This window comes from Spea bombifrons, chromosome 7 (assembly GCF_027358695.1).
Source record: "Spea bombifrons isolate aSpeBom1 chromosome 7, aSpeBom1.2.pri, whole genome shotgun sequence".
NCBI classification, from domain to species: Eukaryota; Metazoa; Chordata; class Amphibia; order Anura; family Pelobatidae; genus Spea; species Spea bombifrons.
Genome location: NC_071093.1, coordinates 17,420,077 through 17,448,034, shown reverse-complemented (window position 1 = coordinate 17,448,034; position 27,958 = coordinate 17,420,077). Strand labels below are relative to the sequence as shown.

The following is a 27,958-nucleotide window of genomic DNA, read 5'->3' as shown; positions in this document are numbered from 1 at the left end:
TCTCTAACTTTTTTTTTTTAATGAAGGGAATGGGAATAGCTGAGGAGGGTGTTATATTGTTCATGACATTTATGGCTTGGCCTGGCTCCGTGTTGTGTTATTTTATTGTGTAATTGGCTAGCCTTTCTAATGAATATCTGACACACCCTGCCACTTAAAAGTAAACACTATCAAACATTCTTATCAAACCTATAGGTATATTTGTTATACTATGATATATTGTAAGGTCATACAAGGATCCCAACAGCATATGTAACAAATATTGTTTTTTTTAAAGTAAAACCCACCCAAAGAACAGTGAAACTAAAACTTTCATTCTGTTGGGTCTGTTGAGTAAAATAAATTCCTGTTCAGGGGGGGTGGGAGGTTTAAAAAAATTAACATTTGTGAGGCACAGTGACAAACTAGCCACACCATCCTAAATCCTGTGTAATGGAAGGACCTTAAGTGAATCATAAAAAATGTTTATTTTAAATGTTTTAACTACATTTGTTCTGATTCTGCTTGGTGCATTCTAAAGGGCTGACCACGTATGTCACATTGTAGGCAGGAGTGGCATCAAGACAGTTCCCACATAACTTCTTTCTTGACTATAACACAGTGATGTGTGTTCCAAAAAGGTAGCTTATTTAACATAAAGAAGCCTACCATAATGTTATGACCACCTACCTAATATCGTGTTCCTCCTTTCACTGCTAGACCTCTTAGGGTGTGCTGTGGTATCTGGCACCAAGACATTAGCCTTGTGTTCTCCAGGTAAGCGACGCGCCCGGACATCCCCGTTATGTAAAAGACAACCTGATTCAAGAGACCAGGCCACCTTCTTCCATTGCTCCGTGAGCCAGTACTTATGCTCAGGTGCCCATTGTAGGCGATTTTGGCAGTGGATTGGGCAGAGCCTTAGGAAGGGTGAGGCGAGAGAGTCAGCTGCGATGAGGTGCACAGGCACCCGATCAGCAGCTGCGGTCTGCAGGATGGATCTCCCTAACCAGTCCAATATTAAGGTAGCATGTGTGAGTGTGCTCCCTGTCATTGTGCGCCAGCAGTAGATGCTGGGCAATGGGATATGATGAACCAGACCTTGGGCTCCAGTCCTACACGTCAACACAAGCAGAAAGAAGGGAGGAGAAGGCAGAAAAGAAGAGAAAGGTAAGAGATGGGGAGAAAGTGGGGTAGGGGATAGTGACAAAAAAGGTATCTGATGTGGAAAAAGAAGAGGCTGATGGGCAGAAAGAGGGGCTATATGATAAGGAGGAAAAGGGTGCTTTAAGCCTACATGTAAGCCAGTATGTGTGTGCATATAGATATGGTGAGGCATGTATGTAGGCAATGTTTGTGTGTGTATGGGAAGGCATGTGTGTATTGGGCATTTGTGTATAAAAGTAGTGTATGTGTGTAGTTAAGGAGTATATACGTGTTATAGTGTATATGTCTGTGTAGGCATGTACAAGGGAAGTCTATATGTATGTTTATGGGGAGGCATGTGTGTAAGAGCAGGCGTGTGTGTGCGTGTGTGCGTGTGGTTAAGAACAGTATGTGTGTGTATGGGCAGGCTTGTCATACTTAAACCGAAGAGAATGATTCCTTGTAACACATTTAACCCAGGGGCAGTATTATTATTGTTTTAAAAATTATAATGTCCTTAGCACTGTGAAAATGTCTTCCATGATATATCTTGAGGCCTATTCCTGGTTAAAATGAGTATGTCACTGTGTGCAGCATTTGGGCACTAGAGAATATTTCCAGGGTGTAATAGTCACCAATACAAAGTGCCAAGCATTAAATCTAGGGGTAGGCAGGGTAAGTGAATGGTGTGTGTTTGAATGTGTGTGTCTGTGCATGATAGCATACGGTTATGGGTAGGTTATTGTGCACATCTGTTTTTATGGGTATGTTAGTATGTTTCCAGGTGTGTGATTGTGGGCATGTATCTAGGTATATCAGTGTGGGAATGTTTCTGCGTATATCACTGTGTGTGCTTCTGTGTGTATGTTATTCAAGCGTGTGGATACGTTCCTGTGTGAATGGGGGTGTGTGACCACGTTTGACGTGTCAGGAGTCTTAGATGGCTCCTTAAATACATTATAGTTGTCTCTGTGGCTGTGTCTAGTGGGGTCTATCTGTTTTGGAAGCTTTTTGTGAGTTTCTGTGGGAATTTTCACCAATTCATCCAGCGTAAGTGAGATGAAGGGGGCATGCCAAGACATTTTGGACAATGCTATGCTTCCAACTTTGTGGGGACAGTTTGGGAGGTCCGCCCCGGCTGCCGCTCATCTGAGGGGTGCCACCATGCCGGCACGCCTTCAGAAACGATGTGCGCGGCAACTGTGGCTGTGCGCCGGGACTTGATGTCAAATCCCGGCGCACAACGCTGAAGCCACGCCCACCGCCTTCAGCACTCAGTACACCGGAAGGACAGTTAGAAGAAGAAGTAGAAGAAGAGGAGGAGGAGGAAAAGTGAGAGTGAAAGAAGAAAAGGTAGGACAAGATTCAGGGAGAGTGGATTAGTAAGTGTGTGAGAGTGATGGGCGTTATGCTGAATGTAAGTGTGTGAGAGTGATGGGTGTTATGCTGAATGTTGGTGAATGAGGGTTTCAGATAGCATGGATGTGTAAGTGTTGGGGGATAGCTTGGCATAGGGAGTCCGTAATCACATTCCTTTCATGCCCAGATTCCAGCATTTCGGTGCATCCCTACTCTATACTATGCCAGTCACTAAAGTGGTAAGCCTACACCACATCAATGTTTGGCTTAGTATATAGTGATAGGGGTTGTCAGTGTCTGGCTCAATGTATAGGCACACATTGACGGTGGTACCACATAATCCCAAAGTATATAATGACAACAATTTTGCTGTACCACTGTCAATGTTTACCTAACCATAGAAACTATGCAGTTTTAAAGTGTGTGTGTGGGGGGGTGCCACATACAGGATCTGCCACATACAGGATCTGCCACAGGTGCCAAATACTCTAGGTACGCGCTTGCATCATGCGGCTGTCAGACCCGACGGTCATGCCTCAGCTCCTCTTCCGGCCACTTTAATTTCATTAGGCGCTGGTGGAGTGACTGCCACACGACGGCCGCTTTCAATGTCGCTCGCAGCCGCTTTGATGGTGCAATGGGCCAGTTGACTAGACTTGCCCCCCAGGCCTTAGGCTGCCAGCCCTCCCCTGTTTATAATGTGAGTGAAAGTTATAAATCTTTATTTACCCATCATTACTACACTTAAATGATTTTGCATAATTTCTTTTTCAAACATTGTTGCATCTCTGAGGGATCAATTACCATGAATAACACTTTAATTCTTTAATTTAATGATTGTATACAATCTTAATAAATACAGATTAATACTGAGATCACTTTATTTTGTGTAAAAAAAAAAATTTCAATACCTTATTTACCTTACTTTATTTTGTATCCAAGTTGTGATGATTGTAATTTGTAACATATAAATGATAGATATATCATGATAAGTTACATATCTTTATAGATGTGTTCTAATATAATTATTGTTCTTATTTTTTGTCTACTTTCCTCAAATTAACCTTTGTAAAAATAAGGGAGGCACAATTTTCTGTTCCTGCCTCAGGGGCAAAAGGAGCTAGCTAGGGCTCTGGGACAGGGGTCAGCATGGGCACCCTGACAGCAAACTACGATGCACTGTATGTTCTGACACCATTCTATCAGAACCAGCATTAACTTTTTCAACACTTTGCGCTACAGTAGCTCATCTGTTTCATTTTAATCATGTGATAAGCAATACAATATCTTATAAAATGTATAGGCTTTCACATAAAAAGATGTACGTTTTTGAAGAGAGTATAATCTGCTTTTGCAACCTCTGTAACATTTAAAATTTGGACACTGCTATCCTTTCCACAGCCTGCTTTGTGTAAAATTATGTTATTCGTGTCATACGATGAGGCTTGTAATATCTAGCGTGCTCAACTCCATTTGACCCTGTAATTCTGACAGGGTCAATGAGCACTTGTGTAAGAAGGACTTTCTTTAATTTATGGAGCTTTATTTTACTGTTAAGGTCATTAATATGGTCTCTAAAACACAGGATTAGCAATCACGCAAGGCCTGCAAAATGTCTCACTTAGTAAACACACGCTACTATCCAAATCTCCACACAAAAACTACAGAAACAGTCAGCAACTACAACTGACAAGTTGATGGGTACGGGTCTAACAGTACGGGTGTGACGGGTAATGGGACAGGTCTAACAGTCAATTACATATTATTGTGATGCGCTAAGTTGCCTAAGCATGTTACATTGAAAGATGTAATGGGATAGGATGTTACAATCATGAGAACTGCAAGTCATTTGCATGTATACTATAAAACAAGGCAACAAAAATAGCTTTGCAGTCTATCAATGTTCATGTAGCCCTAAGTACCAGGAATTGGGATGACCCTACTCCTGCTATGTCTAGTTCCCATTACAGCGATGCTTTTTCTCCATATATGTTTAAATTGAAAGACTCAAAGTAACAGCTTTCATAAAAAGACAGCATTAAGAAGACATGACCATTCATAATACAATTATCTGTCATTGAACAGGTCTCAACAATAATTTTACTATTTAATTATTTTAATTAAGTGCCACAGGTGCTTGACAATACAACCACATTCCCATTTGATCTGTATTTTTGTACAGAATATCATTGTATGCTTTAATTATTGAGAGGGAAGCAGGAAAGACCAAGATGTGTCTGCACAGGTCCAATATTTTCTATAGGCTTTGATATGTACAAAAGCTATGAGATGAACCAGGGGAATTCTCCATCCAGCTTGCAAAAAATGGAGTAATCCCAATGGCTGCTGCAATTACGGACTTCCCAGCACATTTTGAGGAAAGTAATAGAGCACATAAATGATCCCTCACATTCACAGGTCCTTTGCAAGCATCTGTATGATAATCATAAAAAAAGAATTGTATAGACTCCATCCATGTGCAATTCCAATGGGTCCTTTTAAAGTCCTAAAGACTTCTGCACAGTTTGTCGGGCAATCTTGTTAAACTGCTCACGATCCTCCCTCCACATTTTTGAGGCATCCACATTTGCTCCACTTTCATCATTAGGCTCTGCAGAGGAAAGATACAGTTAACAGGAATTCTGTTTATTATTTAGAGCGATTCAGTGGGACATCCTAAAGCACCGAACTGCTTTGGTGCCTATAGGTGCCAGGTTTCTTAAAGGCTCAAGGACGATAATGTAAACAGGAAGAAGGGGATTTCTAACAGTACTTTATTATTTGCGGGTCAAATTGTACCTGCATATTATGCCTAGTATGCATATTGCCATACTAGTCTAAATGGGAAAATGTGTGAACCATTTAGACAGCCAAACTTCATATAGTAAAATAATCAGAGGTTAACTCTACAAAAGCTTATGCGACTACATCTTACAACAGATTTCTCTATTATTTAAAAGGATACACTCAGAGATTGGTTGGCCAGCCAGCAGAAAAAAATTTCTGATGCCTGCTACCATGCAGGATCAATCACTTTAGTTACATAAGTATAAGTATACATTTTTGAGTAAAACAAAAAAGGAGCCAATAAGCTTTTATGGACCACAACACTTTCAGCCACAGTGATGATGGATAATGGAGTTGTACCACTCAAAAGCAGGTGTAGACAGGGGGTACAAAAAGTTTGGCACACTTGTAAAAATGTATATTTTCTACCTTTATTATGATTATGGAATTTACCCCTTGTAGGTCTACCCTGTGAATTGTTGTGAGCTTTTTGTGCAAACTAGATGTACAGTCGTGTGAAAAAGAATGCCCTCTTTGAATTCTATGGTTTTACATATCTGGATATAATCATCTGTTCCTTAGCAGGTCCAAAAATTAGGTAAATACAACTTCTGATGAATAACACACCAAGTCACGATTTATTCAACAAAATAAAGCCAAAGTAAGTACACCCTTACTATTTTCATAGGAATTAAGATACTAAGTAGCAGACATGGCAGAACGCCTTAGATTTGCAAAGTTGCATCTGAACAAGCCACAAGACTTCTCAAACAATGCCCTTTGAACAGAAGGGACCAAACTGGAGACGTCAGGCCATAATGCACGTTTGGCAAAAACCAAATACAGCATATCAACAGAAACATCTCATACCAACTCTCAAGCATGGTGGTGGAAGGGTGATGACTTGGGCTGGTTTTGCAGCCACAGGAATTGGTAACCTTGCAGTCATGGAGTCGACTGAACTCCTCTGTATACCAAAGTATTCTAGAATCAAATGTGAGGCCATCTGTCCTACAGCTAAAGTTTGGCCAAAATTGGGTCATGCAACAGGACATTAATCCCATGCACACCAGCAAATCTACAACTGAATAGCTGACACAGAAAAGAATCAAGATTTGAGAGACTGAATGTGGTTCTACAAGCTATCGAATCATAAGGTGTACCTAGTGTATGTACTTCACACATGACCACTCCATTTTGGCTTTATTCTTGATGAACAAATCATGACACAATGTAATATGTGGTGTGTTTTTTTTTTATCTGAGGTTGTAGTTACCTTATTTTAAGACCTGCTAAGGAAAATATGTCCTGATATGTAAAACCATAGAAAGTACACCCTCTTTGAATTCTGTTTTCACATGACTGTATATAGAACCACATCTATTGGATATATAAACTAAAGGTGGTTGGGGGTTTTATCACTAGTATAACAATAAAAATAAATAAGTTCTCTATTTTAAAAGTGGTTATGTTTTTTCAGACATGAAATCATAAAAAAAAGCATATAGGTTAAAGTTGTTTTTTTTCTTTGTTCAGATATAACTTTTCACAATTTATTTAGTGAAAAGAAGTTATGGTAAAAAAAAAGAGATCGCAGAGGCTCAGTGATCTGCATACCTGCCAACATGCTCACAACAGACAGCAGTATCTTCTCCACACTCTGCACAGGGCTCCACCTCTCTGCACTGCTCTCATATCCCATTGGATCATCCCCTGGGGCATGCAGAATGGAGATGCAGACTCTTCCATCTGGGTATACTTGGAAAAAAAAAAGTGGGAAAGAAAATGAAATGGTCCACTGCACATTAATAAATGGTGTAATTGCACCACAAAAAATGCACTATTATAAAATATTCTAAATACAAATTGGAAAACCAAAAACAGAATTTGATGTGGTTTTATATTGGGTTGTACACTTTTTTCATTTTTACTTTTCTAGATATGTTAACGGTCTCCCCAGCCTCTCAACTTCCTTTAGAGAGAGTTTCTATACAGAGAGCAAAACCATGTCAGCTTGAATGTACTAGGAGAGAATGGAATTCTGTACATCCACCAGTGTTGCCTTATAGGAGGTACATTGCAAAATACTGCTTCTCCCCTGCAATGCAGAACCCCTTGACTCAGCCGCTTTTAGCCTGATGGCACCCAAGTCTATTGCACAAGATCGGGTGTTATTAGCATGGATAGTTTTCAGCAGGGTTCAGTCCTCTACCCTGCTAATGTGCTATTAGGAAGGGTGGGTTCCCGCAGGGTTCAGTGCCGACCATGTCTGTGCACACATGGATGGCACTGCTTTCAAGCACAACAGTGTTAAATGCCAGTTGGCACAACTGTTATAGACATGCACATACAGTTGAACACTGATAAATGTAGTAATGCTAGTACTATCTGTTAACCAAAATATTTTAGTAACTTACTGTTTGGGTGAAACATTTCACATGTAAATCTCATCTTGGGAGGGCTAAGTGGATAATCCAAAGGGAAGCTGAGGATTGCTGGGAATACTCCACACTCAAAACATGTATCTTCAGGTCCCCTGGGGACAAAATAAAGTTTTATTGCAGACAGTATTGCTAAAATTAGGCAACCTAACTAAATACATGAGACGGTGGGAAAAAAAATGTATTAGTGTGTTTTACCAAAAACACGAAATAATAAAATATTTGGTTACATATGCAGATTACTTTTAGTTGAATAAGCCATACTTACATACTACATACTAAATAGACTTAATAGTTTTTACAAATAATAAACAATGGGCGCTAATTACTTTAAAAAAGCTCAATATTTCAATAGAAGGGCCTGAAACAATCTTGCAATCCCACAGAGAGAATAAAGACAACTGCAGTATTTACGTTATGGCACAGTGGTTTTGGATCACTCTTCCCTTACTAGATGGCAGGTGACATCACTTAACCATGCACTACTACCAAGTCTGCCTGCTCTGGAGAGAAGTGGTCTCCTGGCAATCAGGTAAGCAGATCGTTGGTGACTCTGATATCATTACCAAGTGTATTAAAATACGACATGTTCTAGTTTGGAACAAATGCTGCTACAAAGAGTAAATACAGTAGGACACAATTCGGCCAAAAAAGAAATGTGGAACAGGGTGGGACATGAGATACAAAGTTCAAGTCTGTATGCTTCAGTAAAATACTTTCATAGACCCAATTTATTAAAATATACTCTGTGCTACAATAAGATTCAGATGGATTTTGGGCGGTATATAAAAGGTAGTATAAATTGACAATGAGATCTTTCAATTGTTCTGCTAGCCCCTCCTTCTGCACTTTATTATCCACTTTCTCCCACCCCTTTTTTTCTTTGCATCTCCTGGGCTTCATGGTAAGGCTTGTGTGGTTAAGTGTAAACTGTGCGATTGGTTATACTATGCAAAATCTGTGTAACGTGTAGGTTTCAGATTGTGTCCTTTGGTTGAGAATACTGGGTATTTGACTGAGAAAAGTACAGGCATACCCCGCCTTAAGGGTATTCACTTTAAGAACACTTGCGAGTAAGGATATAGTTGCAGCACAACCATTCCCTGTTTACATACGCTCACTTAGCGAGAAGAGACATAACATTATAATGCCAGCACGTCAGTTCATTCTTTCAAGTGTTTTGTGGAGTAAATGACCTGACAATTGTAATGGAGTATATGCATTGATAAGTGGGAAAAAAAAGGTAGCGGTTCACTTTGGATCAACTTTAGATGACCTTAGTGTGAAAAGGTTGAACTGAATGAACTGAAGTATTTTTTCACCCTACTATACTATCAATTTATAATATAATTCCATTTTACTTACATGCTCTGTGTGCTTTCATGTTGAGTATGCCTGTGTGTATGTTGGAGTGTACATTGGCTTTGCCGTGAGTGGTCAATTTGTGTGACAGATTGTGATGTGTTGCTGAGAGTGGTGCATGCACCTGAGTGCATGAGTGTGTGTTTTAGTGCCTATCATGGTACTAGTTTTACTAGGTAGGGGTGGTCAACACTTAGGAAAAAAAAAACTCCCTCATTAGTAAAACGAACAGAAGGAATTCTACCTTGTAAAATATAGAATTTTAAGCCCTACTTAATGCCAGTCACTCCTCAAGGATGACAATTGTTAGGGAAAGTGTACACATAACTGTTCAAAGTTAAAAAAAAAAAAAAAAAAAAAAAAAATTTAATTCCAAGACATTTTTCATTTTAGAATTAGTTTTGAAAGATCAGAAGCTATCTATAGAAACAACTTTGAAAAGACAAGCAAAACCCAATGGGATTTGGGAATACAGATGGATTACTTTTAAAATGTATACATTATATTAAAACTTTGAGGAAGGAAAATAATGATGCTAATAATGGTCTGAACTCTTATTTATTCTAAAGGCACTTAGTGGAAAGCTTTTTTTCTCAACAGGTCTGTTTTTTAATAATCTCGCATTTCTTCTGGCAATCACTAAATCACACAATATATCCATTGGAAATACAAACGACTTGGAATCCATTTGCAGTGCTGGCATTTGGCATGTTAAATCCTGCAATACTCCACTAACATTACAATAAAGAAACCAAGACAAGTGTAATTTAAGGAAACACATGATTAGCACACAATGGCACAAAATACACTCTGGCGTAGCAACAAACCAATACTAGATATTGCCAAAAGCATGTGTTTTATGTATACTGTGAAACAAATCAGGGCTTCCATAGGAGAATGCGGTTGATAAAGAAGGCAGAGCAAAATGTGATTAATCCTACAGAAAAACATCATGGGACATCAGGAAGTAAAACCTTCAACAAACTACGTTTAAATCTTCCAATACTCCAGGCACCAGCAAGTTCAATACACACATACACACACACACACACATTCTGGGGTTGATTTGTAAGGATGCTGATGAAATAATCACACACAGTCAGGCCCATACATATACACAATTTTCATAATTTTGTCTCACTATCACTGTATTCTTTGGCTATATACAGTTCTGTAGTCTGCCTATCTTTATTGCAGGTAACTAAAAGGGGTTAGCAAAAACACCCTGTACCAAAAAAATATAATAGGCCCTAAATTCTCATGTTTCCCTGCCAACCACTTCTGTATCTGCTTTTATCTTTTTATCTTTTCTCTCTTTAATCTTCTATCTTTGTCCGCATCTCCATGGACATAACCCAGCACTGCCATTATGGTGGAAGTTCCCGCCGGTTATGTCTGTGGAGATGCAGACAAAGACAGAAGATTATGAAGAAGAAGATGCAGAAGTGGCCGGCAGAGAAGGTAGGGCCTCGTTGTCATGGCTTCATACAAAATTTCCAAAATTACCAAAATTCAGTTAATACGTATCTGAATGCTAAATACTTTGATATTGCCCGTGACCCTTTTATATAAAAGCCCCAAAAAGCACACACGACCTTGGAGACAGTGCTGGTCCCCTTAAGACCGTTCCTACCAATCCCTATTCTGCAGCACGTCTAGACCACATGGTACCCAAACAAGTATTACATGACAGTCAGCACTCCATTTGTGCTACAACTTATGTAGTATCATGAAAGTGTGTAAATGTCTCAGTTTTACATATGGCGATACTGAAATGAATGTATTAATTTGGTTGTTGTAATGTGATACTTGTAATAAAAAAATGGTGGGGATTCCCCTTTAAAGAAGAAGAAAAAAAATGACTGCTTTAGGTCTAAAGTTTTGTCTACTGCATAGTCCCGTCTAGCATTTTCTACTCATATAATCATTGCTTCCATGGTACTAAATTTCCATTACATATATATAAGTGACTGTATAATTATCCTATGAATTCAAAACATATGTATCACTTATCAAATCCCTTTAACATTTTTCGAAGGGTCTAGTGAGAAGTCCAGGTGTATATAGTCGCTTAGGAGAGCAGTATGACATCATTTATAACCAATGGAGGTTGGGGCACTTCTGCTGAAAATGCAATGTACACTTTTAGTTGCAAACATTTACTTCAAAGGACTCTGCTTGTTATACTTGCTCTTTTTTCCCCCTACGTGCAGGACTTAAGGAAAAAAACCAAAACAAAACACAATGAGAAATCAAAGCATGCTCTAATAGCAAGGTCATGGCGCTCCTTATAATAGACAGGGCGTGCAAGGCTATAATTGAACTATCTGCCTCCAAGGCTCGTCTTAAAGGCTGCACGTCATACAAGAGGCAGGCAGGTGTCTTACAGAGCTGGCGCATTCTTCCAAGTGAACGGTACTTTCAGATTATAACCCATCATCAGAGATTAGTTCTTTCCACAACATGGTGAGGCCAGTCCTTCCTGAGGTTAATGAGATATCGTTCTATTTGTGTAGCTATAGCTGTGTACAGAGTCCTACATATCATTACAAATCAGTAGATTGTGAAAATAAAATAGAAACAATGGGAAAGAGGGCAGCAACAGATAACACCACAAATAAAACCGATAAAATGGATTGTAACAAGCAGGTGAACATATCCTACTATAAAAATGCCAAAAGTAACATTAAAGCCTCCCCCAAAACCTCCTTAGACTATTAAAATATAATTAAGCCTGTAACTTTGCAAAACATGGCAACTGTTAAGGATGACCCGCATTTACAACCGTAATGCTAAAACATTTTGTTCGAACTAATAATAGCTTATGGTGGTTTACTCACATGATTAAGGCCTCCCACTCAAAAAAATTCTCCTCGTTAATAGGACCTGCAATGGAACACAGAGCATTTATAAAAAGAATCAGAAACCCAAAGGTGCACTGTACAAATCTAAACCAATAGTAAGCACAACAATATGACAAGAGATGGAACTGACAAACTAGTTCACACAACAAGTCAACTCAAACTGGTTCGTCACATGTAAAAGTTGTATTAAAATGCCAACACACTTTATGGAACACTGTGGACATGTTTTTATTAATACATTTGTGTTGTGTGCATTGTAACAAGTATCTTATTTTTATGTAGACCGTAACAGTAGCCAGTCAGAGGAGCATGGAGAAGCAAACTGCAGTGCGTTCTAGTCCTTACAACAACATATGTTTAGCACACGCTTATTGTATATTTGTATAAAAATGGACCTATAGACAAAATACTGTTAATTGTAGGTTTTATTAGAATATCAACAATATTTCCCCAAGGTCCAGCTGTGACTTTGATTGACAGACAATATTTTTCTTGAAGAAGAGAGCTTAGGAATAAGACGTACCTGCTACAATCCCCTCTGGCGGGTTCAGTGTCAGCTCTGAATATAGAAGGAACAAAGTAAAATGTTAGACAGCATATATCCCATAATGACATTTTTTGCAAAGCTTCTGTCTCAGTATATGAAGCGTTGCTCTTGGACATTTTTCTGTGGTCGTATACATTTTTATTTCTGTATACCAGTCTATGGAAACTATTATAGCACATGTGCCGGTAAAACAGAAAGTTAACCTTACGTGATTAAAACCAAAAAACAATATTGTAACGATGACTTCTAAGGATCCAGGCAGAAAGACCTGGAGGTTTACTGTAAAGATTAGTACATAGAGGATTCAGTATACATAAAAGTTGAAATGTTTACACTGCAAAAGAAAAAAGCAGTTTGCAAGTATGTATTTTATAATAAAAAAATGTTACCAAATAGCCAGGAGTCACAGCTTAATTTTAGAAAAACAATTACAATTTTCCTTAGCCAAGTTAGAGACACTATATTTCACGGTGCTTCACCCCCCCCTCCCCAGGCGCTCATTAAAATATCTTTCAAATTTAATGTGAATGCTTCCACTGTACAGAATTATATACAGTACACTGAAACAAACAAGTAGTTCTGAAATGCAACAGCCTCCTTAACATACAATCCAGATGCTTGCTCGAAGTTAATCTCACAAAGAAGAAGACAGGTAGCAGCGTAGTTCATGCAGAGCTACAGCAACTTTGTCAGCATCATAAAAGAAAAGGGACCTGTCATAAAAAAAAAAAAAATATGTCTGGCTAGGCATCTTAGGATTTGTGGTTCTGCACAGGCTGGATAAGTACCTGTTTCTATAATACAAATTGCACTGCTGGAAAATTAGTATGTAGTTTTAGTATTTACCGCATTTGCTCGATTATAAGACGAGGTCTTATAATTGGGGTCGTCTTATAATCAGACCTCAAATAGGTCTGACTATGAGACGACTAAGATCCAGATCCCCCGCAGCTGCAGGGGACCTGGATCCTCCTGTCCCCCCCCCCCCCGCCCCACTTACCGGTGCGTCCCCGGTGTGTAGCCGGGGCAGCGTGTAGATGTCTACGCGATTCGCGTAGACAACTTATGCTGCAGCCGGAAGGAGGTGTGGCTAGTAGCAGGGGTTGTCTGCGTCCATCGCGTAGACCTTCCCCGGCTGTCAGAGATCAGAGATCACCGGTGCAGGGAATTCTCTCTGACAAGTTTGGAGGAGGGAGGGAGTGTTAAATGGGGGGGCATAAAGGCATTTCTGGAGGCAGAGTGTTCTATGAAATGCCTTTTAACCCCCTTATTGCCACTCTGCCTCCAGAAATGCCTTTTTAACTCTCTATACGCCACTCTGCCTCCTGAAATGCCTTAAACCTCCCTATATGCCACTCTGCCCCATAATAGGCCTTTTAACCCCCTTAATGCCAGAGTGGCATATAGGGGTATAAGGCATTTCTGGAGGCAGAGTGGCACATAGGGTGTCAAAAGGCATATCATGGGGCACAGTGGCATATAGGGTTAAAAGGGATATTCATGGGGCACAGTGGCATTTAGAGGGTTAAAAGGCATATCATGGGGCACAGCGGCATATAGGGGGTATAAGGCATTTCTGGGGCAGATGTGCATAACTGGGGGGGGGCAGATTGGAAAATAGAAGGAAATAAAACCTAAATATTTTTCTCAATCATAGCTTTTATTTAAAAAAATAGTTTACATGAATTAACATTTACAGGTAAAACTTTTTTCCTATAGGGTCTTCTTATATTCAGGCTTTTTCTTTTTTTCCTAAATTAATATTCAGATTTGGGGGGTCGTCTTATAATCGAGCAAATACGGTAGTTCCCAGTTGCCCGACAAAGATTCTTTTACATAACTAAATGCAGCACTAGAGGCAACTTTATATTACTGTTGAATACCCATGCCCTTCTCGGAAATAATTAAACGATAAACAAAGGAATTTGTTACACACTGAACCTTTAATCACAAAAACGTTAATGCTCCTTTAATGCTCTAATTTTTGTTCAAACATATGCTGGAAAGCTCAATTAATATTTTGTGGAACAGCACCCTTAGGTGCATTTAACCGCCTGATGTATTGTAACCAAACATGCTGTCTAGATAACAATGTCTGGCATTCTTGGGATTAAAAACCTAAAATACACACATTAAAAAGTAAACATGTCTTCCATTTCTACAGGACTGGAATAGAACGGTAATATTTCAAAGGCTTAATCCTATTATTTTACCCACATCCTACTTAAAATTACCATTTTTGAAGTTGTGCCTTGTTTACACCAATTATTACAGGAGGGGGTAGGGGGTTTTGTGCACATGTGGTTTCTTACCTTGAAACCTTTACCCTTCATCTTTGAAGTTTGATGTGTCATAACTTAATAGCCAAAAGTAAAGAAAAGGCCACATGAACGGTAGACAAGCGCTACAGTCAACTGTTTGTTACTCAGCCGCAGACCTCTGATTCAGAGGGTACTGTATTAAATGACTTGGCTATCAGGAAATGCAAGTCTCCTATTTAAGATGAGAATTATTTCAATATAAAAGCAGCAATCTGTTACAAGCAGTAAAAAGATTAAACAAAATCTGGAACATTTCATCGTATATGTACAGCTTTTACATGGCAAAAAACTCCCAACCAATTAATTGCAGGCAATGTCACAAAGTGCCCCAGTCCAATTATCAAGAGCTGTGATTGTCACTTAGGTTGGGAAAAATACACTGAAAGCACAGAATTATTATATTATGATCAAGGCTGAGCTCGACACTACAGCGTTATGTGTTCAAGTGATAAAATTCTAAACAAACACAAAACCATCCACTCTAAACACAAAGTTGCCTGTGAAGTGGCCATTAGCACCAGGGTGATTATATGAGTTTGAAGCAGCCAAATTTATGGCAGAAAAGTGCTCCCATTGAAATCAATGGAAATCATGGAGCAGAGGGCAAAGAAATAGTATGTACGGGGGAGGGGGGGTGGCAGGTTTAGAGAGATTCGGTTTAATACCTCCATGATTTCTAAGGTGTTTCAACAAAGTGCATGAGTGGGGGAAAAAAAACGGGACGTACCGCTATTTTTGTATGGCTTAGAGGGAATACTTCAATATTGTTTGCAGAAAATACACATATGTATCAGACCATATGGCAGAGTTAAAAAAAAAAAATGGACGCCCTTATCCTAGAAAGAATACCAATCCAAGAGCTCTTATGTAGCATTTCATAGCACTTGCATGTTTAGCACTACATGTCCCCCAATGTGTTTTGATATGAAAATAAAAGATGCAAGCTGGAAGGACATGTTTACCAATCCTGTGGAGTATATATTTTAGAGGGTAATGTCATTGTCGGTTCAAGGCACAGATCATTTCGAAATAATCAATATAAAGCCTGCTTAGGTGATGTTATTGCTTTGAGCACTACATTAAACTTCTAACCTTACAGCGTTTTCTAGCAGACTTTTGCTTTATCACATTATGTATGATTAAGAATATATGCCCTTCCCCGAGAACAACGCAAATAACCCCACAAAGCCAACAGTTTATCAGCAAAAACAACAAGGCTAAATCTGTAAGCATTACATTTTCTATCAGGAATACATTAAGTAAAATTTTCTCACCAAAAAAGATATGTTAGTCATGGAAGCCTCCATGCCCTGGACTCCTGGAGGGGCCTGAGGGCCCACCTCCTTCATACAAAATATGGACCCTAGACTAAGGTGTCCGTTGGGACTTCTTCCCCCTGGTACATAGTGTAATTTTCCCTAATTACCAGAGACTCTAAAAACTCTGGGCCTCAGACACACATTTGGCGTATCTGCATTTTGGGAGGGGGTTTATGTGTGGTGTTTTACTCTACATCGGATGAGGACCTCTATAGAGAGTATTTGCACCAAGATCTAATATCCAGATGGTTTTGGGCAGAAGTCAGGGAACTGCCCATGTTTACCATCTTTCCAACAGACTACAATAGCAACCCCCTACTGTGCTGAGGTTGGCTGAGTGCAAATACCAAGCCGTGTGCAAAGGAGCCCTGAACTTTGTGTGTTTTACTGTGACTACTGTATGTTAATTACCCCCTTTTACCGTTTTAAATACCAGTGCATATCCCATTAGTCCCTTTGTGACAATGGCTGGATTTATTTTTTGTACCCTTCGTGACAATGGCTGTTTCAACATTTCTGCGGTGTTCGTGTTTAGCTGTAATTTTCTTCTTTCCCGTTTACCGAACCCACACAAGTTATATATCGTTTGTTTTCAGGACAAGGAGGGCTTTCTTTACAAGTCATTATTTTGATTGTATCATAATGGGGGGGGGAAAGGACTTTTTATGACTTTTACGTGAAAAATCTTTTATTCCTCTATAAAAACTAATGTAAAACCTGCTAAATAGATTTTACTTTTTGTAAATAGAAATACTCAATGTTTTTGTGTTTTGTGTTTTTTTTTTTTTGCTTTATTCTGTAGCGTTTTTCTATTTCAAAACCATTTTTTCCAGATCTGGTAATTATGCCCCCATGTGCTATTTGGAACATCCATATATTTTTGGTTTGAGATGTCCAGGGTGTTTCAACTCTTGTCATGCACTAATTCAACCACCATTTCTGTCAAACTTTGTGGTAGTAATTTTTTTTTGTTTTTTCCCCACACATATTTTGATTCAGGTATGTATTCACAGGTCCTGGTATATGTTACTGTGACCCCAATAAGTGTTTGGCAACATCTCCCAAGTACAATGATACCACCCATTTATTGGTTTGCCTGGCTGTTTGGGTGCAAAAGGGCCACATTTGGTGATTTCGGTGGTGAATTATTATTACCGTATATTCCGGCGTATAAGACGACTGGGCGTATAAGACGACCCCCAACTTTTACAGTCCAAATATAGAGTTTGGACTATACTCGCCGTATAAGACTACCCCTCTACCCAGCGTACAACAACCAGCCAATCACGGCAAGCGATGTACCTTACCGGTGATTTGCTGACATATACATACATGCACTGTCCTTACACACACACACACACATATATAATATATATATCTATATATATATCTACACATATGCCTGTCCATACATACACATTTATACACTGCCCTCACCACACACCCCTGCCTTTACACACACATCTATATGTATATATATATATATATGTATATATATATACACACACACCAGTATATATATTATATATATATATATATATATACACACACCAGTGTGTGTGTGTGTGTGTGTGTGTGTGTGTGTGTGTGTGTGTGTGTGTGTGTGTGTGTGTGTGTGTGTATATATATATATATATATATATATATATATATATATTTATATATAGTATATATATATATATATATTTCTCCCCCCTTTGTCCCTTTCTCCCCATCTCTTACCTTATCTTCTGTCTTCTTTCTTCCATCCAGTTGTGGGAGCCCGATGTCTGCCAGACCTCGGGCTTCCCTGCTCCCTCATCACTACGCGCCGGCAATTGATGCAGGGCGCCGGGACATGACGGCATCCCTGCGCTCTGCCGCAATAGCCGGCGCGTAGTGATTAGAGAGATTGGTGGCTTCGTGGGAACCTCCGGCTTGGTAAGTACCCGGCGTATAAGACGACCCCCCACTTTTAAGAAGATTTTTTGGGGTTAAAAAGTCGTCTTATACGCCGGAATATACGGTACATGAATTAATGTTTACTAGTAAAACTTATTTCCTATAGGGTCATCTTATATTTAGGCTTTTTCTGATTTTTCCTAAATTAATATTCAGATTTGGGGGGGGTCGTCTTATAATCAAGCAACTACGGTACAATATGAGCAGGATATTACTTTGCTGCAGAGGGATTCAGACTGGGGGACTGGGCACCCAAATGGCAGATGTAGATAAATGCAAAGTTATGCACTTTGGGGTAAGGAATGCACAAGCAACTTACACCCTAAATGGTAGTGAATTAGGGGTAACAACAAATGAGAAGGATTTGGGAATTGTTAGAGACAACAAACCAGGCAGCAATGCGCAATGTCAGTCAGCAGTTCCTAAGGCCCGGTAAGGTATTATATAAAAATGTAGGGCTGCAACTACCGATTATTTTCATAATCGATTAGTTGGCCGATTACTTTTTCGATTAATCGGATAAAAAAAAAAATGAATGTACATTTTTCATTTATTTAAAATAATTTAATAAACAAATGATGTTAAATACATACAGCAGAATAAAAAAAACTTTGATAAAATGCATTTCTTGTCTTTATTTCCCAACCAGACCCCCCAATTTATGCACATTTGAGCCCAGGCTTGCCACGCTGCCTCCCAGACATGCCACTCCACGCTGCCTCCCACATATGCCACTCCACGCTGCCTCCCACATATGCCACTCCACGCTGCCTCCCACATATACCACTGTGCCTGATATGCCTTATACCCCCTGATACACCACTCCATCCTCCCCAGACATGCCACGCTGCCCTCCCCACATATGCCTTATATACCGTATATGCCTTATACCCCCAGATATGTCACTCCATCCTCCCCAGATATGCCTTATACCCCCCCCAGATATCTCATAGTCCCCTCATAGAGTCACAGACCTGTTCACAGCACACTGACACCATACTTTTATAAATAAGTACTGGGTTACTGCAGAGGCGGGCTACACAATTAATAAAAGGAATGGAACATTTTACTTATGAAGAAAGGTGAACTAATTTAAATCTGTTTAGTTTAGAAAAATGGTGCCTCAGGGGATATGATAGCATTATATAAATATATTCAGGGTCAATGCAAACCATTGTCTGGAAACCTATTCATAAACAGGACTATGCATAAGACACACGGTCACTCATTTAGACTGGAAGAAAGGAGATTTGGTCTAAGGCAAAGGAAAGTGTTTTTTTTTACAGTTAGGACAATCAGGAAGCCTGCATTGGTAGCCTTATCAGAGTCTGCACAGACATTTGAACAACTGGATGAATACTTGCAAAAACATAATATTCAGGGATATCATTTTTAAACTATGGGGAAACAGCTTCTTGATCCAAGGAGATTTGCCTAGTTTGGGCAAAATTGGAAAGTGCCACAACTGGGTTTTTTTTTGCTTTCTTTTGGATCAACATGAAGCAAGGGAAAGGCTGAAGTTGATAGACGCATGTCTTTCTTCAGCCTATGTATCTATATGCAACTGTTAACTGACCATTTTAGTGTGACGTGCCTGGCCTGTCATAGTTCATTAAGGGGTTAATTTCCTCTTCAAAGTCAGATAATCTCACAAAATACAATAAGACAGCGAAAGGTTATGTGAGCGTCCCCACACAGACAACTTTCCTGTGGTAAAGATTTCATTTTACTTTTGAATGAAATATCTAAATACCGCTACTAAACAAAAATCACAGGTTAAGTCTAAAATTTACCAAATCGACACAAAAAAACATTGCAATGACCAACACTAAAGTGATCACTGCTTAACACCTTATCAGTGGCGAGAATGGTCATACTATGGAGAGGAGGGCAGCTTCTACTTCATGATATTACAGGATAGAACAGGGTAGTTTAATATGCATTCTTACTTGGTGGGGACATTATGCTGTCCCTTAACTTAATACTACTAAAATATCTTCAAATTGCTGTAAAGCTTCTGCTAGAAGAGCTATCTGGCAACCAAAGTCCCCATCTAGTGGCATAATAAAGCACTGCACGTTATAGAAATTAGGCTTAATAGAATGTCTAGCATTGTGCACTCAGTCCGCAAGGTATTCTGGCAGGAGCAAGGGTGAATTTAGGGTTAGTGGTGCCTGGGTGCAGTATATTTTTTTGCAAAAGCACACAATCACTCCAACACTATACATTTACACATATATCGACGCTCTCTCTTTTTCTCACTCCTTCTCTCCCTGCCGGCCATTGTCACTAAGCCTAGACTCATTCCTGACACTCTAACATCAAATAATAACACAAACACCAACACCATACATTTACATTCACAGTCTGACATTGTACAGTAACAGACATACATAACACCACAGAGTAACACATATGCTAACACATGCAGTAATCCACCTGCACACAAACGACACCCATTGTAATATATATATATATTCATACACACACACACACACACACACACACACACAACCCACAGGGTCACTCGTCACTCTCCTTGCAGGGCCTAGATCAACTGCACCTTAACCCCCACAACACCAAAACTTTATTTGCTGCTACCACCAAGTTATATTAAAGGTTTTAAAGGTCGCTTCTGTAATCCCCAATTTAGTCAAAAAAGCAAAGCTTCCAAAAAAAAAAAAAAAAAAAAAAAAAAAGGTAACATTTTAACTTGGGGAGCTATGCGTTTAAAATTAGAGCACAAAGACAGAACTAATTACCGTATTTGCTCGATTAAAAGACAAGGTTTTTTTCAGACCAAATGCTCTGAAAAATACCCCTCGTCTTATATTCAAGGTTGTCTTATAATCAGACCTCAAATAGAGGTCTGACTGTAAGACTGAAATCCAGATCCCCCACAGCGCTGCAGGAGACCTGCATCCTCCTCTCTGGTAACCTCCGCTGCTGCCTGCACTTGCGCCAGGGCTTCTATGACGGAGCACCGGAAAGTTACTTCACGCCGGTGCTCCATGGAACCCCGGCGGAAAGAACTGGCAACAGAGGTTGTCTACGCTCATTGCGAAAGCGTCCACCGGCTGCCCCCGCTAGACACCAGGGAGTCTGAAGTACGAGGAACGAGTCGGGGGAAGCATTGGTAAGTTGGGTGGGGGGGGCAGAGTGGCATATGTGGGGATATAAGGCATTCCTGTAGGCAGAGTGGCATATAGGGGGTTAAAAGCCATTTCTTGAGGGGGCAGAGTGGCATAATGGGAGTTAAAAGGCATATCATGGAGGCAGAGTGGCATATAGGCAGGTATAAGGCATATCTGGGGGCAGAGTGGCATAGGAGGTTAAAGGCATTTCTGGGGGGCAGAGTGGCATAATGAGGGTTAAAAGTCATATCATGGAGGCAGAGTGGCATACAGGCAGGTATAAGGTTTATCGGGGGGGGGGCAGAGTAGCAAGCCATGGGGCAGATGTACATAACTGGGGGGGCAGGTTGACAAACAAAAAAAAATATATATTTTTCTCATAGTTTACATGTGAATTAATATTTACTGGTAAAACATTTAGGGTAGTCTTATATTCAGGCTTTCTTTATTCCTAAATTAATATTCAAATTTTGGGGGGGTCAATTTATAATCAGGGTTGTCTTACAATTGAGCAAATACTGTAATGAATATTTAATCTGAGCAGAAATGCTCACAGTGCAATAATAATGTTTACAGAGGACAAAAAAAAAAAAAACACTCAAAACCCCTTCATGACCAGAGATGTACCAGATACATCATGCTAGTGTCTTTATAGGACCAGTGACGTACCTAGTAAAAACTGTCACAAGCAGCTTCAGGGAACAGGGCTGATGGTGGGGGAAGGGACCTTGTCAAATTTGGAATAAAGTCGCAATGCGACTTTAAATCCCGTCTTTTTTTTTTTTTTTTTTTAATGCGGAGGAGAGAGTGTTTTCTTTCTTTTTTCCAGGTAACCTTATGTGAAATATACATCCGAAACTGTGCCTGGCATACAAATTGGTATAACAAAAACCTCAAAATTCTGTGTTCCCGTTAGATTTGTTGTTACATTAGGCCGCTAAGTTTTTTTTATTTTTTGTACCCTTTGGAACCAAGATGGTTTTAACACATTTGCGGTGCTCGTGTTTAGATTTAATTTTCTCCTTGCTCATTTAGTGTACCATACAAGTCATATATTGTTTATTTCAGGAATTTTTGATCATATTATTTAATTTCCTATAAAAAAAAAAATAGAACATAATGAAAAAAAAAACAAAACACTTTTTTTAATCACAAAAATTTACAGCTCCTGTTGTATATCACTTTCAAACAAGACCGCAATATGTGTTCAGCAACATCTCCCGAGTACACTGATACCCCCATGCATGTGTTTGTCGGGTTGTTTGGGAGGTAAAATGCCACATTTAGGAAGTGCGCATTCTTTAACTTGGAACTTTTACATCTGGTCCTACTGCCCCCGTGTCCTAATAGGGCCATCTTTGAAGCCAGCTAATTCAATTTACCCCATCAAACCATATATTTTTGAAAACTAGACATCCCAAGTTATTTCAAATGCTAGTATTTTAACCCTTTCCATGCATGAGATTCTACCACCAGCCTTTGCCAAAGTTTGTGGTAGTAATTTTTTTTTCCACACAAATTGTAATTCAGGTATAAATTTATATCTCTATGTATACATTTTACTGGAACCAGATGTTCCTCTGATGGTGACATCACTGCATAAATATTTTGAAATGTTACCACATTTATGTTTTAGCTATTTTTATTTTTTCTTAAATATTTTACGAATCACATTGTAATAAGAAAGCTGGGGTCCATTGACCTGCATGGTTGGATGCAGTACCTGTATTCAACCTGCAAGTGGAGCCAGAGTTCTCAAGAGCGTCTGCAGACCCTCTAGCGCCGCCATCTTGCAAGTGGAGCAGTCACTGAGCGTCCTGGGGTGAGTGTTCGGTCTCGCTGAATGCCTTGCTGTCAAGGAATTTCAGCGACACCATTAAAGTTTAGGAGACAATCGTTGATCACCTCCTAAACCAGGGGCGGTCAACGCGCGGCCCGCAGGCCAAATGCGGTCCGCCTTCAAAGCAGCCGTTGTGCAGCTGTAAGACCGCCTCCGCCGGCCACCTAACGAACACACACCGTGCCATCCAGCGGCAGCAGTTCCGCAGCTCTTCGACCCGCCTCTTTTAAGACGCGACGTTCAAGGGGGCGGGCTCACAGAAGAGTTCCTCTTGACAGAAAAAATTGTTAGGGGTTATAGGAAAGTGGACCCATATTCAAGGGGGGGGATTCCCTTGGGACAAAAATTAAATACAAAAAGGGGGGTGGCTGGGTTTGGCCATTACAAAATCAATAGGGGGGGGTGGCATCAATAGACAAGAGGTCGGTTGGGCATCACATTAGCCAATACAAAAAGGGTGGGGGCATTAATACACAAGGGAGGGGATTGGCTGGGGCACCACATAAATCAATATACAAGGGTGTGGGGGCATAAATGCACAAAGGGGGGCAATACACAAGGTTGTGGGGGGGACACATCAATCAATACTAAAGGGGCCGGGCTGGGTGGTGATAGGGTTAATTTAGTGAATACTAAGAGAAATAAAGTGTCTTTTGGGTTACCTATTGTGATGGAGTGTGTGACGGAACTGTCCATCACTGGGGCCCCTGGAGAGGACTGAAAGCAAGCCTGCTACCCGCAGATTATGGACCCTGTCTCCCTGCCTTTTGCCAGCCCCCTGCATCCACAACTCCAGGAGCGACGGAGCTGTGCTGTCGGACTGAACTGGATGCAGACCCGGTTTGGGTCTGGCCCCAGTTCAGTCTTATTTTTAAAAGGGGAGATATGTGACAGAATGACCTGTCATACAGGGGCCCAAGGTACTCAGAGATGGCTCCAGCCTGGCTGCCAAACAGGCAGGAACTCCATTGTTTAATTAATCCCATCAATAGGATTGCTGACTGGGGATTAAAGGTTGGATGGAATACATGTATCTGTTAATTTATGTTAATGAAGTTCTGTGGCTATATCAGTCTATGTTTTACTACAATAAACTGTTAATTCCTGCTGTACTTAGTTCAAGGTAGTTGTGTCTACTTATTGGGTACACATAGCAGGGTTCCAAGGTGCGCATGCTGACTGGTGCTGGAAGTGATTCCGGGGACAACAGGAGGATACATGTGGGTGATCTCTGGGAGTTACTACAGCTCTCTTGGTGAACCCGTTACCCACCTGTATGGGATACGTGTCCCCAAGTGCTGGTTTCGTACCATCCTCTAGTGGAGGGACGTCTGATGTGGGAGGGCAGAGGCCAGCTGCACTCTGACCTGGAGAAATCTCTTTTATAGGGTTTGCGGGCACCTCCAGTGCTGGTAGAGAGGGGCCGTCCTGCCTCTCTCCTGTTGCCAGTATTTTGGCTGGGGTGGTCTGAGCGAGCACTGCGGGAGCGTCATGGTCAGACTCAGGAACAAGGGGGAGGGGTGGGCAGAGAACAGCAGCACTCTGCCCTGTTGCCAGCGCTTCTGCTGGGGAGCAGGGATCTGGGCCAACTGCCAAACATTCCGGGGACCCAGGTGTGGAAACCGCAGCCCCATCAACTACCACAGTCTCTGGGGCTGCCTGACTGGACCCTACAAGGTTGCTGTGGTCAGGCTCGGGAAACGGGGGAAAGGAGCAGGCAGATGCCAGCGGCACTCTGCCCCGATGGCAGCTCTTCTGCTGGGTGGGTGCTTGTGGAGACCGCAGTGCCAGCTACTACACCCACAAAACCTTCTTCCTTTTGCTGGGAAGGGAAGCCAATTGCAAGCCCTCCCGGACCAACATCCTCAGATGTAAAATCAATTAAATCCAAAGTCTCTGGATCTGGTTGTGGTGTACAATCACATAGTTCCGCTATCGGATCTGGGTTAGCTGTCCAGTAACCCTGTGACTCAGTCCCATCCACCCCTTCTGGGTCAACATCCTCAGGTGACCACGCAGTAAAATCAATGAAATCCATGGTCACTGGGGCATACTGTTGCACATGGTCAAATAACTCTTGATATGCCTGTTCCAGTTCCCATTCTTGTGTGACCAAATAATCCAGGTCAGCCCACAGTTTAGGCACGTATGGGATATCCTCCTCCCTTCGCTCCTGGATGTCTTCCTCCCGACACTCCAATGCACTTCCGAAGTCGGGATACTTTTCTATAATTTCCAATAATAATCCCGGGCCGCCGAAGCCATAGCCCTCTGTGGGACCTTTATCCTCCAGCCCCAGGCACATCTGTGCTGCGTACCACCGCAGAGCCCGATATCCATCGTCCAACCTCAGCTCTGTCTGGACCAGCACCTCCAGCTCAGCCACCCATTCCTCTTTGGGCTGCTTCCCCAAGAACGGCATCCGCAACTTCCGCTGGAGCCAAAACCTTTCCTCAAAGGTTTTTTCCCCTTGTACTTAATTTCCAAGTGGAGAACATCCCTCCAGAGCTTCAGACGTTTACAATTCCTCTTGATCAGCTCTGCGTAGCTGACTTCCATTCTCTTTCCTGGAGATAGATCCCGTTGCAAAGGACGTGTCCCTCAGACTAGGAGGCAATCCCACCGCTGCCACCAATGTAACGGGTTCACCAAGAGAGCTGTAGTAACTCCCAGAGATCACCCACATGTATCCTCCTGTTGTCCCCGGAATCACTTCCAGCACCAGTCAGCATGCGCACCTTGGAACCCTGCTATGTGTACCCAATAAGTAGACACAACTACCTTGAACTGAGTACAGCAGGAATGAACAGTTTATTGTAGTAAAACATAGACTGATATAGCCACAGAACTTCATTAACATAAATTAACAGATACATGTATTCCACCCAACCTTTAATCCCCAGTCAGCAATCCTATTGATGGGCTTAATTAAACAATGGAGTTCCTGCCTGTTTGGCAGCCAGGCTGGAGCCATCTCTGAGTACCTTGGGCCCCTGTATGACTGGTCATTCTGTCACACCTATTAAAAACCGTTTTGATATGTTGGGAAGATTTAGAGATAACTCATTATTTGAAACATAGAACAAAATCTAAGAAAATGGTCCTTTGGAGGAATGTCTTCCCTATACATACTACTAAAAATTCTTTGTCTTTTTTAGACCAAAGTTTTGGAAAGCACAAACTACAAAATCAAGCAATGTGCAGTGTCTCAGAATACGAGACGGACCAATGGTCAGACAGATTCCGAGGAAGACGAGGAGGACGTCGAGCCCATATTAAGAGACACAATAAAAAGACCCAGAATCGCACCATAGAAGATCTTCGAAACTTGGGAATCTACAACCTGTCAAAACATATCTTAACGGTCAGCCAGGTTACTCTTTTAGGGCTTGAAATTTGCCCTCTGTAGACAGCTAAATAAGGTTGATCTGATTATCGATTTTAACATATTCGTTAGGAAGCGTGTTCCGAAAATATAGGACAAATACCTAAATAAGCTTATTTTTTGTCATACTAAAATGGTGGTTTATATACATATACAATTATTATATAAAAAAAAAGGCCTGGCCTGATTTGTCCTGGAAAAAATAAAAATTATATATATATATATATATATATATATATATATATATATATAATTGAGGGGGTACTTTAAAGGAGTAAGTGGAAAATCAAAGCTGAATAAAGACATGGCAAAAACACAAAAACTGCTTCTGGGCACAAACATAAATAACGTAAATAACCCTGGTCCTGAAGGGGTTAAAATAAAGACAGGATAAAAATGAAAATTTACATTAAAAAATTGTAAGTGGGGATCCTTGGATCTAAAGTCTTTTGTCAAGATGATGTAAGGAAACTTAGATTTCCATTCTTAGGAGAATCTTCCCCCTTTGTCACTAAGAGACCATCCATCATTTGGTGTCATGTGGGAGGGGAGTGTGTAGCCCAGGCACTCATAGTGAGTCGGGTCATGTCAGGTGGGAAGGGAGCGTATAGCCCAGGCACTCTTCGTGAGTTGGGTCATGTCACGTGGGAAGGGAGCGTGCATGGCATCATGCCATAAATGTTAAGAAAAAGCTACATTTTATCCTCCTTATACAAATGCCTTGTTAACCCCCAAACGTAAGCATTTTGCACGACAGGGGCATTATACTGAATATTGTACAGTTTAATATGGGACAGCTCTTTACAACTTGAATGCAGCTATACTTGTGTGCAGCAAACATGAAGCACAACATAACTATATTACACGTCCAACTTTATTTTGCGTTCCATTAGAGAGCCATCCCCGAGCTTGGGTTTGTACAGGCGTTCAACAACAAGATGTCAAGTGCACAGCCAACTTTAACAACCGCGGGCTCAAGCCAGCCTGCAGACCCGAACCGTTACCCTCATACAGAAGTGACTGTGAACGCTTCTAATATAAAACGGAGGATTATATCTCTGCTCTGAGAAACAAACATTGCGCATATGAAAGATCACTTTAATGTAGCGTTTGTACGCTCGTTCAGTTAACTCACGTTTATACTCAGCCATCAGTCGCTTAAGGGCCGTTCCAGCCATCACAGAAAAAAGGCCGTGTATTGTATGTTTACGGAAGTACACAGTCCCTACCGGGACACGTCACCTAGAAAGGAGTTTAAGCATGCGCGCTCTACTCCCATTACGCATGCGCAACGTGCCCAACGTCAAGCAGTTGCAGGAAAGCTTTAAAAAAAAAAATAAGGTGCGCATGAGCAGAAAAAACCGACGCTCTTGCTAGTTATGCCAATTACTTGATAACGGTGAGGTGACAGCTTCACGGCTGACGGTATGCTATGTACGCACACCCAGGCAATAGCAGATATATGAAGCTTTTCAAAACAAACCAATCTGTTCACAGTCAGCAGAGATTTGTAGGCAACATCTGCTGGAGGAA

At 40.8% G+C, this 27,958-nt stretch overlaps 1 protein-coding gene across 2 annotated transcripts; it reads right to left on the bottom strand.

The window, feature by feature from the left end:
• Positions 1-4,488: 4,488 nt before the first annotated feature.
• UBE2G2 (ubiquitin conjugating enzyme E2 G2) lies at positions 4,489-27,674 on the bottom strand. 2 transcript variants are annotated; one of them, XM_053470737.1, is made up of 6 exons: positions 27,561-27,674; positions 12,462-12,497; positions 11,915-11,960; positions 7,689-7,807; positions 6,889-7,029; positions 4,489-5,095 (listed from the first exon to the last, which is right to left on the bottom strand). In XM_053470737.1, the coding sequence occupies exons 1-6, from the start codon at positions 27,601-27,603 to the stop codon at positions 4,983-4,985; spliced, it is 498 nt and encodes a 165-aa protein (XP_053326712.1). In that variant the 5' UTR covers positions 27,604-27,674; the 3' UTR covers positions 4,489-4,982. The 2 variants fall into 2 exon arrangements, with proteins under 2 accessions (XP_053326712.1, XP_053326713.1); XM_053470738.1 differs by lacking the exons at positions 11,915-11,960; positions 12,462-12,497; positions 27,561-27,674 and adding an exon at positions 15,210-15,214.
• Between the last annotated feature and the right edge of the window lie 284 nt (positions 27,675-27,958).

What these genes read in the sequence shown, in the direction of transcription:
- UBE2G2 (XM_053470737.1), bottom strand. Translation starts at nt 27,603, where the DNA reads ATGGCTGGAACGGCCCTTAAGCGACTGATGGCTGAGTATAAAC. An exon ending in TGAAATGTTTCACCCAAACA is followed by an intron (nt 7,030 to 7,688) that starts GTAAGTTACTAA and finishes TTTTTTTCCAAG; the next exon opens with TATACCCAGATGGAAGAGTC. An exon ending in TGTTGTGAGCATGTTGGCAG is followed by an intron (nt 5,096 to 6,888) that starts GTATGCAGATCA and finishes TTTCCTCTGCAG; the next exon opens with AGCCTAATGATGAAAGTGGA.